Genomic DNA, 12,898 nt, shown 5'->3' with positions numbered 1-12,898 from the left:
CAGTTTAGGTCACCTAACAGAACAAACTCTGAAGCTAGATGGGGGGCAATCAATTCACAAATGGTGTCCAGGGCACAGCTGGGAGCTGAGTGGGGTCGGTAGCAGGCGGCAACAGTGAGAGACTTATTTCTGGAGAGAGTAAAATCTATGAAACTGGAAACACTTATCTCCCTCACTAGCTTTAAGCACCAGCTGTCAGAGCAGCTCACATATTACTGCACCTGAACATAGCCCATCTATAATTTAGCCCAAACAACTACCTCTTTCCCTATTGTATTTATTTTATTTTATTTATTTTGCTCCTTTGCACCCCATTCTTTTTATTTCTACTTCGCACATTCTTCCACTGCAAATCTACCATTCCAGTGTTTTACTTGCTATATTGTATTTACTTTGCCATCATGGCCTTTTTTGCCTTTACCTCCCTTATCTCACCTCATTTGCTCACATCGTATATAGACTTGTTTCTACTGTATTATTGACTCTGTTTGTTTTACTCCATGTGTAACTCTGTGTCGAACTGCTTTGCTTTATCTTGGCCAGGTCGCAATTGTAAATGAGAACTTGTTCTCAACTTGCCTACCTGGTTAAATAAAGGTGAAATAAAAAATATAAAAAACTGTACTGCAGGAATGGAATGTAAGTTGCAGAAAATAGAGGTTGTGGTGGCAGCTGCAGAGAGGTATTTGGGTGCGTGAGACGTGACATCAGAAGAGTTACAGGGTGTGTTTAAGTGGTGATGTCCCATCCTTTCAGGTTGTTGTCACGAGGTAGGACTAAATACATTTAAATAGTGGAGTATGGTATTCATTATTATTTGTGAGTGTAGTGTTAGATGGTAGGGTATTTTATTTGTAGAAAAAATAGATCAGCAAAGTATAAGAGAGTTAATACTCCAGTCTAGTAGGTAGCGGTAATGCAACATTTATTCAATGCCAACCGCCGTTAAACCTCGAAGAAGAAGGATTTCAAAGTTCATCCTGAGTCTGCCTCTAAAAAATATTTTTGTCAACATGTCAACACAAGTCCATGACAATGTCAAGGTAGGTTTGTTTTGAGACCCCAACCATGCATGTAGCTACACATTATTAAAGGTAGCTAAAGAAAGACGTTGTTTTGATCTCCTAGAGTACCTACCATGGTACCTACCCTCAGCCTAGGTATGTGTAATAAGTGTTGCACCTTGTTCCCTGCACCGATCTTTCAACACAACACCGCGCAACATGTTGTCGCCATTGTCTTGCAGTAATTGTTCTACACATTTTGAAAAGAAAGCAAAAGGGTTCAAAATATTACGTATTTTAGCGCTAACAGAGGAGTGGACAGCTACAGTACTTTCCCCGGACATTACCCCACCACTCTGTCCGCATTGCTGTGTCCAGACCAAAAGTAATCAACATTAACATGGTCAAATCAGGCTTCAAATAACCATTTCCTCCGTGACTCCTCCGGTCATTATGTCAACAAAACAAGTGCATGACAATGTCACGGTAGGTTTATCCTTACGAAAAAAAGATGCCTTCACAGTGCAGTAACTGTAGTTAGAGTGCAGTATGCTGCAAATACTGCGTCCAAAATAACTGTTTTTGGCTACAGTAATTTATTCAGCAATTACTGCGTCCAAGACACTCCAGTTGACTGCAGTTTCAAAACTGCAATCTTCTTTTGTAAGGGTATTATCATATTTGCTATCAGAATAATGATTAGGGCAGGCAACCCTTATCCTGGTATACTGCAGGATTTGGGTCCAACTAGGCACCACACCTGCCCAGCTGAGCTAATTGATCAGTTCAGTGATTGCCTAAATTCAACACACCTGGTCATCCAGGTCGGTTAAATCAAAAACATGAAGTGTCTGAGGCACTCCAGGACCAGGGTTGCCTACCTCTGGGTTAGGGGATTGGCTCTCCAGTCCCAGGACACGGGTTCCAATTCGCAACAATATCATATCACGTTGCCTGGGGAGCAGACAGGTGAATTTAGAAATTGGAAACGTATTCCACATGGTCTTGGGTGATTTCTTTGAAACAGATAAAGCCTAGTCCTGAACTAACAACCAAACTCAATATTGAAAGTGATTTTTAGTCCACGACTAGGTTTAATCTGTGTCCGGAGACTACCCCCATATTCAGCTCGTCAAGGGCTTGATTTATTATTATTTTGATTTATTTAACCTTTATATATCCAGGTTAGTCTCATTGAGATAAAAATCTATTTTTCAAGAGAGACCTTGTTCAACCAAGACACCTGCTGGGGGAACAATGTTTGAGACAAATATCAGATATACTGTACATGTCTGTACAGAAACATACAAATGTCATAAAAAATCTATCATATGTACCACCGCATCAAGTCCTAATGACAATCACATTCCTCAGTAACATGTGAGTCAACAAAAGTTTTAAACTCCTCCCAGGAAACAAGATTCTGGGGTTTCAAGCTGGTCTGGAGAGAATTCCAAGACCACGGAGCTGATTAGCTAAAACACTTTTTGACATGATCTGTTCTGATTTTAGGAACCGCTAAAAGTAAGTAGGAGTGAGACCATATCTGGTATTTATTTTCAGACTTTATTAAGAATAAAAATAGTGTCAGTTTTACCAAAACTGCCTTAGATCATAATTCATATAGTATAGCAATGTTTAAGCCTATGTAGAGTCAATGAAGACTAGCCAACAGTGTGTCAGATGCTTTTGGTTGGTAATAAACCTAAGAGCTGCATGATACATGGAATCAAGTACAATCAGGGTAGTGCTTGAGGTCTGCATATAAATTACATCAGGGCATTGATGATCATGTCCAATTAAATGGGTGTGCTTGTTCAAGATCAGTGGAACAGTTGTTGGGGACACCTAAGGACAGAGAGGTTTGGGAAACACTGGTACCAAGTATTTTAATAGTGACATTTATATATTTTGATCTCTTCCTCAGCAATATTATGGTTCTCGCCTGGAGTCCACCTGTGATCTGCAGACTAGTGCTGCCTGCTCTCTACCCTGCAGGCCAATGCCCAAGAGTGCTATAGAGGCCCTCAATCTCGTTCACCCTGAAGTAACCAAACGGTATGAGGATGACAATGATTCGACTGCTTCTGTTGAGAATGTATCTATTTGTATAATGATAGAGAAGTAGAATACATTAATTTCCAACCAATATACATGAATAAAGACTAATATTGCAGCAAATGTGAAACTGGTTAGGACACACTCTTTGTTCCAGATTTAGCAGACACTCTTATCCAGAGCGACTTAGTTAGTGCAGTCATCTTAAGATAGCTAGGTGAGCCAACAACATATCACAGTCATAGTAAGTACATTTTTCCTCAATAAAGTAGCTATCAGCAAAGTCAGTGCTAGCAAAAGGGAATAGTGTTCGTTCACGAAAGGCTATATATATAATTTTGTTCTAGGTTTTTTGGCTGTGGTCTTCCTGTTCCAGAGAAACTTCAGGGCTGCAGAATCTTGGACCTGGGCAGCGGTTCCGGCAGAGACTGCTATGCCCTCAGTAAACTAGTTGGCGAGACTGGCCATGTCACAGGCATTGATATGACTGAGGAACTGGTATGTATAGCACCTAGACCAATATATCCACTCACCCTATATTTTCAGTAATATAACAATCATTCTATTACATTGGTGTGCGATACTCTGCTTTCTGCTGTGGTATGGCTCAGTTGGTAGAGCATGGTCCTTGCAATGCCAGCATCATGGATTAAATTCAGGCTGGGGTCATCAATACAAAAATGAATGTGTAAAATCGGCTACTAAATGTATTTTTTGTGCTCAGATTCTAGTGTCCCGTAAATACATCCCATACCACCAGGAGAAGTTTGGCTTTGAGAAACCCAACACTACCTTCCTCCAGGGGTATATGGAGAAGCTAACTGCAGCTGGCGTTGAGAATGACTCTATGGATATCATAGTGTAAGTTGAGGAACAATCATGTTAATTTGCTATCAAAACAATGAGTCCTTCTTTCTCTTTTGATCGTTTATCTGTTTTACTGTGTCATGATCTGTTGGGAAAGTGAACAAAAATCCCCTTATTTTATCTACTGTTTCTTCCAGGTCAAACTGTGTCATCTGTTTATGCCCTGATAAGAAAACGGTTCTACGTGAAGCCTATAAGGTCCTCAAGGTAAATAGTCCACCACACTGCCTATTATCATTGCATAACATGATTATTAAAAAGAGTATCCCTGGGCTTTTAAAATACAGATGGCAGTGACTGTGTATCCTGAAAAGTACTCCTTTCTTTGCCCGTGTCTCTCTCCCATCTCTCCTGTGTGATATAGGAGGGTGGTGAATTGTACTACAGTGACATGTATGCCAGCAATGTTGTTCCTGACCACTTAAAAGAGGATTCAGTTCTGTGGGGTAAGTGATCAAGTTGCACCTTCCTAGCAGACAAAGAATGTTTGGTAATGCATATTCTGCTTCTGTAGAAAAGCCTATCTCTTATCTTAAATATTTTTCAGATTCGGTCTCATTGGTAACATCTCAATATACCCTTAAGTGGTTTCGCTTGACCCGAGTGTGCCGTGCAAATTGTAGAACTGCACTTCACACTGATGATGTTCTCTTTTCTTTTGTGTTTTGTGATAGGTGAGGGAATGGGCGGTTCCCTCTATTGGCGCGACTTTATCTCATTGGTCCAGGAGGTGGGCTTCAGCACGCCTCACCTCATCTCAGCCAGTCACATTGAGGTCCACAACTGCGAGCTCAAAAAGAAAGCAGGTAAGGCTGCTTACTGTAGGATGGAAAAAGTATACACTTCTCACGCTAACCTAACTAATAGCACATTTATTAATGTGGTCTAGAAGCATTTAGTATAAAAAATGTAAGCCTAGTCAGTCACTTCCATTTCCAATGTGTTGCAGGTGATATTAGCTATGCGTCTGGCACTTACCGGCTCTTCAAGTTGCCCAAAAAGCTTGAGATGTCAAGTGCAATAGTGACCTACAAGGGGACAGTGCCTGACTACCCGTGTCAGCTGGAGTTTGACTCCTCCCACTGCTTCAAGGTATGTTGGTGCAAACACGGCAGGGCTCTCCAAACCTTTTCCTGGAGAACTACTGTTCTGTAGTTTTTGCTCCAACCTCAATCTCGCTCACCTGATTCTAATAATTAGCTGGTTGATGAGCTGAATCACGTTAGTTACAACAGGGGTTGGAGTGAACCTACAGGAGGGTAGCTCTCTAGGAGCAGGGTTGGAGTGAACCTACAGGAGGGTAGCTCTCTAGGAGCAGGGTTGGAGTGAACCTACAGATGGGTAGCTCTCTAGGAGCAGGGTTGGAGTGAACCTACAGGAGGGTAGCTCTCTAGGAGCAAGGTTGGAGTGAACCTACAGGAGGGTAGCGCTCTAGGAGCAGGGTTGGAGTGAACCTACAGGAGGATAGCTCTCTAGGAGCAGGGTTGGGGTGAACCTATAGGAGGGTAGCTCTCTAGGAGCAGGGTTGGAGCGAGCCTACAGGAGGGTATCTCTCTAGGAACAGGGTTGGAGAGCCCTGAAACACAGCATAATAGGACTACCCTCACCTAAGCAATTCTCATAAAGGCAGCATTTTGATTAAGTAGCAAGGTCATGTTGTTCCCTTATTTTATGAACAATTGTTTTACTTGTGTATGCATACTAATACAGTAGTTGGTATGGACCACTGATACACACACCTTTTATACATACAAATGGATTCCACACTACTTTAGGTCAATGCACAAATTGTGTGGGTTGCCTAATATGTTAAGTGGATGTATAATAAACCCTGTGATGTTGTGCTGTGCAGAAGGACGTGGCGCTGCAGGTGGATGGGGAGATGGCTGCTATCCTTCAGTGCTCTCGCTTCTCCCCGGACTTCTGCATCCAGAAGGTAGGTACCACTTTACAAAGGTAACACCTTATAGCTCTGTAATAGCCATGTAATTACAATAGTAACATGGTACCCAAAAGCAATCAGGGACTGTATTATTATTTTAAAAATTATTATAGGAAATAAAGCTACTCTGCAAATACCTCAACTGGCATTTACTGATGATCATTTGAATCTTGAACTGTCACTTTTCAGTACGGCCACCTCAGCCCGTTTCTGCTGGCCGATAACCTGGGCTCCTCGGTGAAGCAGTGCTCCAAAACAGGCAAAGCTGCAGGAGGCTGTGGGGAGACCTAACTCACTACACCTGGATGACATCATATCCATGAAAGACCCTCCTCAGAATGACAGGGTGTATGTCCCAATAGTCTCTCCTTCCTCCTGAAGTGTGCACTCATTCATTACTTTCCACAAATTTAAAATCATTGGATTGTTGTTGGCCTGGGCTATTGGGAGTTTCCACCATATTTCTTATACCAGTCATTTCATAACAGTGTAGGGATGTGAACAAGTGCACTTGAAGGAGAGGTTATTTGGATCACCCAATGTGACAGAAAAGACAAACATTTTGATGTCTGTACCTATGTAGCACAAATGATATAAAAAGGGTTGTAGTGTTTCTTTTCAGACTGAAAAGCCTACTATGCCTTGAAATACTATATTTTTCCTCCCATGTCCAGCTCATAGATTTAAATGGCAATGGTTATTTTATTATGTGACATTTGGAGCATTACCTGGATAATACATGAGACTGTTGCCTATATACTAACTTATTTACACACTGATGTGGACGCCTAAGGCCCGCCCAGTCATTCAATGTAAAAATTACATTTGTAAAAAAATACTTGTCTTGTTAAATTCTCAAATGACATGCACACAGGCTGAAGGTCCCACCAGCCCATACACATAGATCACTTGACAAACGCACAAAAGAGAAGATAAATAATTCAACAAAACTGCCAGTTTCAGATATTTATTTGTATCTAGGAGTATTCTGTGTGTGGTGGCGATTTTGGGCCTGGCTGATGTGACCCACAATACTTAAAACAAGGTCAAATCATGACGTCAGTGATCTTCAGGTCGGAGTCCTAGAAAGATGCTGAGTGTCCGACTTGGAATTCCGAGTTGGATGACCATTCCGAGTTCCCAGTTGTCTTGAAAGCTCAGAAGTCAGAGATTTCCTAGTTCACAGTTGTTTTGAATGCGGCAGTAGCCAGACTAGCAGAGTTTCCACTAGTTACCACAGCCATCTTTAGTCATGATTAGATTATATTTTAGATTAGTTTAATAGTCACATGTACAGGGTTGCAGATGTAATTACAGGCTATAGTGAAAGGGGGAGAAGATAGCTGATTTAGTGTTGGCTATTCAGCAGCCTGAAGGTCTGGGGGTAGAAACTATTGGCCAGTCTTACAGTTTTTGCCATGATGCTCATATTCTGTCCTCGTCTGAGTGATTGAAACGGGGAGAACAGGCCATAGCTCGGGTGGCTGGGGTCCCTGAGAATCTTCTTGGCCTTCCTGCAACACTTGGTTTAGGTGTCCTGGAGGGCAGGTTGAGTGTACCACCCACTGCAGCGCCTTACGTTCCCTGGTGGTGGAGTTGCAGCCAGACAGTTTGCTCTCGATGGTGTTCCTGTGGAACACTGTGAGGGCCCTCGGGACATGCTGAATTTCTTCAGCATCCTGAGATTAAATAGTCGCTGTCGTAAAAATGTATGAAAACTAAAATTAGCTTTTTGGTCTTAATGTTAGGGTTAGTAGTGTGGTTAAGGTTATGTTTAAAATCTTAGCAACCAGGAAATGGCAGGAATTTCTGCAAAGTGCAACTTTATGTGTTTCCCTTAAAGGCTTACCTTAATAATAATGTTACCTTACCTAAGGGAATTGTTTAAGGGTATTGCATATAGTCCCTCAAACATTTCTGAAGATAAGGTAATCATTTAAGGGTTTAAGGTTAGAGTAGTGCAGAAGTTGTCATATGCTGAGGCAGTGAAGAAAGTAGAGGAAGATGGGTCAAGGGGAGGGAGCCTAAGAGGAGTGGTGTGAATAGTAGATCTGTACCAGTACAGAGGGATAGGCCAACAAGTGATATGTGTTTCAGTAAGATTGGATTTTTAGCATTTATAGTAATGGTTATCAACTACTGCAGGGATGGACATAAGTCGCAGAAAATTTAGATTGTGGTGGCAGCTGCAGAGAAGTATTTGGTTGTGTGAGAAGAGTTACAGGTTGTGTTTAAGTGGTGATGTCCCATCCTTTTAGGTTGGTGGCATGAGGTAGGACTAAATATATCTAAATAGTGGAGTAGGGTGGTGTTATTTTTATTTTATTTGTTAGATTTGATGGTAGGGTATTTGTTTATTTATTATTTCAAGCAAAGTATAAGGGAGTCTAGTATGTGGCGGTAATGCAACATATTGGATGCCAACCGCCGTTAAACCTCATTGAAGAAGCACTCTTATCGAATATTCAAAAATGTCTTACAATAATGAGATGTACCCAAACTTAAGGAAAGCTTTGACTATGTACAGACTCGGTGAGCATAGCCTTGCTATTGCGAAGGCCGGGTTATACAGACCTGGCTCTCAAGAGAAGACAGAGAAGACTATGTGCACACTGCCCACAAAATTAGGTGGAAACTGAGCTGCACTTCCTAACCTCCTGCAAAATGTATGACCATATTATAGACACATATGTCCTTCAGATTACATAGATCCACAAAGAATTTGAAAACATACCCGATTTTGATAAACTCCCATATATACTGGGTGAAATACCACAGTGTGCCATCACAGCAGCAAGATTTGTGACCTGTTGCTGCAAGAAATGGGCAACTAGTGAAGAACAAACACCATTGTAAATACAACCCATTTTTATGTTTATTTTCCCTTTTGAACTTTCACTATTTGCACATAGTTTACAACACTATAAATACATAATATGACATTTGAAATGTCTTCATTCTTTTGGAACTTCTGTGAGTACAATGTTTACTGTTAATTTCACTTTTGTTTATTATCTACTTCACTTGCTTTGGCAATGTTAACATGTTTCCCATGCCAATAAAACCCCTTAAATTTAAATGTATCCACCAATCCAAAGAAAGGATAGTAGGGAGCTGGACAGGCCGACATGCCGCTTTGTGGACAACGACTCCCATTGTTAGGGCGGAGAGACATGTATCTTCCCAGTATATCCATAATATTTGATTCAATTGAAGGAAACTTTAATTAAAAGATGAGAAAAGTAAATATGTTTCATGCAACTGGGCCCAGAGTTCTCGCTGAAACTGCCTCAGACACATGCGAAGCAGTATCACGCGAGAACTCGATGTAAACAAACAAATCTGTGTGGTTCGAAGTCGGGCTTTGTGTCATGGTGAGCAAATTCACGACAGGGTCATTATCTGTTGTTGTGACTCATGCAAATAACATGTAGCTGTTGATCAAATATTACAATCACCCCCAAAATAATCTGCGAGATTCCTCAAAATTATCCTGGGACAAACAGGGTATTATTATTCACTCTGATTGGTCGAGGACCTACAACACCCGCCTCTGTCGTACACTGATTGGCTTGGTGAACGCAGCGAGGGTGCTACCATTGGTCTTTAACTCTCCACGTCTTTCCTACTGTTTTATGGCAATTGTTTAGGAGATTCGTTGAACTAACAAGCTAGCTAGACAACACACTAGGTACGTATTGAATAACATATACATTAGTTGGTGATACTTCGCGAATGATGTTTAGTAAATAGGTGTAGCTACTGGTGTTTGATTAAATAACTTGTCTGGTGGTGGTTAACGTTAGCTGCTGTCACAGAAAGAATAGGACTGGAGACTAACGTTAGTTCTTGACATCTAAGTTAGCTAGCTATATTTATCAAACAATTTTGACTTAAAAAAAAATATTGTTAGCTAACTAAGTCATCTTTAGTTTGTGATTTGAAGCTGACCAGCTAGTTGGAAGAACCAATTTGAGCTAGATAGAGTAGCTAGCTAGCCAGTTAGCTGTCAGTGTTACCAAATGTTGCAATCATTGTTAAGGCTAACAGTATTTCGTGTATGTGTACCTAATCATATATTTGTTAGTTACTTTAACCCAAGTTTCTAGATCCATTTGTAGTTAAACTTATATATTTTTTAAAACTCTAAGATGGCTCTAGTTAGTATGTTAGCTACTAGAGAAGAGTGGAGTAAGTTGCGCCAAATGGGTAAATTGAGCCATCCTTCTAGGAAACCATACACAAAATGTATAATTTGACCACATATTTAGGAAGAGGTCATAATTTAATGTAGTCTGAAGGAAGAAACCATATTTTCACCAAGTCAAATTCATTTATTGTTAGAGGTTTCATAATGCTTGTATCTTAACCAAAATATATCATTTTAAGATTGTTCTATACATCATTTGGGGTCCAACACCTAGCATGAAAGTGCATCCTTGTAGCTATATGGGCTAATTTATTACAAATGTTTGCCTTGGGGTAAGTTCAACCAATGGCAAGTTGAACAAATTGAAATGTTTCTTCCAAGGTGTAATGCAAGGCTGGGATATAAGGTAAAAACGTGGTCTGGCCTATGTTTAAAGTGTTTTAGAAATGTACAGTTTGTTAGGTGTTAAGCCTGTGTTAAAATATGCTTAAAAATAAGACAAAAAGCATTTTTTTTGAATTGTGTTTGGGAAATAAAAAACATGGTTTTAAAAAGGTAGTCTTTAAATTTCATTCAGTACAGAAATGTGTAGGCGTCTTAACTTACCCTGTCCTGTAGCAAAACTTACCTACTTATAGGCTGTCTCATCGTTGTCGGTGATCAGGCCTACCACCGTTGTGTCATCTGAAAAATTAATGATGGTGTTGTGCTTGGCCACGCAGTCGTGGGTGAATAGGGAGTACAGAAGGGGACTAAGCAGACTCCCATGAGGGGCCCCCGTGTTGAGGGTCAGCATGGCGGATGTGTTGTTGCCTACCCTCACCAACTGGGGGCAGCCCGTCAGCAAGTCCAGGATCCAGTTGCAGAGAGAGGTGTTCAGTCCCAGGGACCTTAGCTTGGTGATGGGCTTGGAGGGGACTATGGTGTTGAACACTGAGCTGTAGACAATTAACAGAATTCTCATTTTTTTTTGTTGCTTTAATAACTTTCAGATAATTTAATGTAGCAATGGTAATCAAGCTCAAATTGATATGTGATACAGCAAATGTATTGAAAATAAGAAACAGACTTTCATCCTAGTTACTGAATGTAATGATTTGGTCCTAATCATGGTTATATTAGGCAGGTTTGTTGGGGCCGGGCGTGGTTTACTGTGTTGACTATCAGGTGTACCGTTAGGCCTACATTTTGTAGTACAAAATGTTATATTAGTACAACCAAAAGTGGTAGGAATCTGTTCAAGATCTTTCATGACCATTCTACATCCTATATGAAAGTCTACTAGACTCGACCTTTATGGAGACAGAGACATAAATGAAACCTAGCTATTACCGGATTGTAATCGTCATGTTCTTTCCTCTGTAGAATAAAGACTTGGAGACAGAATGGCATCAGAATCTCCGCGCAGACCAAGCCGCTGTGCTGGAGGGGTTGTGGTGCGAGCACAAGCTGCCACGTAAGGACACACACACAATAAACACACAGAATAATAGGCTTTCAGCTATTGCACCTGAGGTGTCTGGTCTACCTACTTACACAAGTTTCCCCTTTCAAAGACATGACATTGCCTAACAGCTAGTCCCATGATGGTTGTTATTGACCATCCGTTTCAGACATATGCTTCAGTGCTATGGATCAATATGATCTGGTTCAGTATATTTCCTTGGCTACTTTTTGAGGTGGGGAGTGCATAACAGAAAGTGTTAACTACAACCAATTTAGCTGAATTAAGTGCAAAGACAATACTTATACCTATGCATACACTACAAATATTCTCCTCATAGGTATACTCTTGTGTTACAGTGAGCAGTCGTATATGGAGAGTGTTGTGACCTTCCTCCAAGATGTGGTCCCTCAGGTAAGATTGTTTCCATTGATTGTCATCTTTTCTACAGTAACAGAAATGTGTATTACATGTTACCCTTATTCAGATTGACTTACTCAGGCTGTCAATGGTGTTTTTATACGGCGGAGAGAGTTGAAGTATAGGATTAACTGAATCACAATTTATCTTATTAAAGTTTTAATAGGTAATTCTATGACATTAACAGAGTGCAGTAATTTAATCTGATAAATTGTTGTCCTCATCTCCTACTTGTCTTTTGTCCAAATTCAAGGCATACACTGGCGCACCCCCAACTGATGAAAAAGAGAAAATAGTTTGGGTCAGATTTGAGAAAGCTGACATCAATGGTAAGTCCAAGAACAGTTTCAAAGCTTCCCCCCTTGACTGTGTTGTGTTCAACCTTGGAGGGCATACACATTTTGATAACAAGTGATAACTTGCTTCATATTATCTGGTATTTTAAATCCACAGATTAGATTAAACCATATATAAACAGGTTCTTGAGTATTATGAGTTTCCTGAAATATGCTGATAAGTGGCCTCTTGTTAGAATTCCTGGGTAGAAAACTGTTTAAATGTGACACATGAGTAGTTCCTTTGGCAGGCGTTGTTTGCGAACCATTTGATGGTTCATTTCCTGTAAGGACTTTGAGTGACAGGTCTGATGTATCTCAATGGCACAAGTCTGTGTGTGTGTGTGTGTGTGTGCGCCAGATCTCTCCCTCAATCTGACAACAGCTGTGTTGATTAGACACAGCGTTTTGTCTGTGTTTATAAAAATTTCGACCACTTTAATGTTATTTACGCAAACCTTTTGAAGAGGACTTCTGTTTGGCGTTCAATTTAGAGCTTCACTGTTCCAGCCCTGCTTCTTTGCATGCTCAATGTAAAGCAAATTGTTTTATACGGAAGCAATGGCTCCTATACATTAAAAAACCGCCCCCCCCCCCCCCCCCCCCCCCCCCCCCCTTCACTGGTTCTGATTAGACCCCCCCCTGTCTTCACTGGTTCTGATTAGACCCCCCCCCCCG

General features: G+C 40.8%; 2 protein-coding genes across 10 annotated transcripts in view; both read left to right on the top strand.

Moving 5' to 3' along the window:
- Nucleotides 1-834: 834 nt before the first annotated feature.
- LOC139385829 (arsenite methyltransferase) lies at nucleotides 835-6,821 on the top strand. 2 transcript variants are annotated; one of them, XM_071131078.1, is made up of 11 exons: nucleotides 983-1,043; nucleotides 2,417-2,528; nucleotides 2,932-3,062; nucleotides 3,410-3,560; nucleotides 3,787-3,923; nucleotides 4,067-4,136; nucleotides 4,294-4,375; nucleotides 4,604-4,735; nucleotides 4,879-5,021; nucleotides 5,782-5,865; nucleotides 6,061-6,821. In XM_071131078.1, the coding sequence occupies exons 3-11, from the start codon at nucleotides 3,007-3,009 to the stop codon at nucleotides 6,160-6,162; spliced, it is 957 nt and encodes a 318-aa protein (XP_070987179.1). In that variant the 5' UTR covers nucleotides 983-1,043; nucleotides 2,417-2,528; nucleotides 2,932-3,006; the 3' UTR covers nucleotides 6,163-6,821. The 2 variants fall into 2 exon arrangements, with proteins under 2 accessions (XP_070987178.1, XP_070987179.1); XM_071131077.1 differs by lacking the exon at nucleotides 2,417-2,528 and having other exon boundaries at nucleotides 835-1,043.
- Nucleotides 6,822-9,437: 2,616 nt separating this feature from the next.
- The window catches only part of LOC139385673 (BCAS3 microtubule associated cell migration factor-like), a 342,007-nt gene continuing 338,546 nt past the window's right edge, over nucleotides 9,438-12,898 (top strand). For 7 of the 8 annotated variants that reach the window (XM_071130934.1, XM_071130935.1, XM_071130933.1 and 4 more), the window contains exons 1-4: nucleotides 9,459-9,562; nucleotides 11,387-11,477; nucleotides 11,825-11,879; nucleotides 12,139-12,214. In XM_071130934.1, coding sequence (XP_070987035.1) covers nucleotides 11,407-11,477; nucleotides 11,825-11,879; nucleotides 12,139-12,214 — 202 coding nt within the window. In that variant the 5' untranslated portion in view covers nucleotides 9,459-9,562; nucleotides 11,387-11,406. Of the gene's footprint in view, nucleotides 9,563-11,386; nucleotides 11,478-11,824; nucleotides 11,880-12,138; nucleotides 12,215-12,898 lie in introns of all 8 variants that reach the window. The other variant, XM_071130936.1, reaches the window with a different exon arrangement.

Source organism: Oncorhynchus clarkii, chromosome 27 (genome assembly GCF_045791955.1).
Source record: "Oncorhynchus clarkii lewisi isolate Uvic-CL-2024 chromosome 27, UVic_Ocla_1.0, whole genome shotgun sequence".
Lineage (NCBI taxonomy): Eukaryota > Metazoa > Chordata > Actinopteri > Salmoniformes > Salmonidae > Oncorhynchus > Oncorhynchus clarkii.
This window is presented reverse-complemented; position numbering and strand designations above follow the sequence as displayed.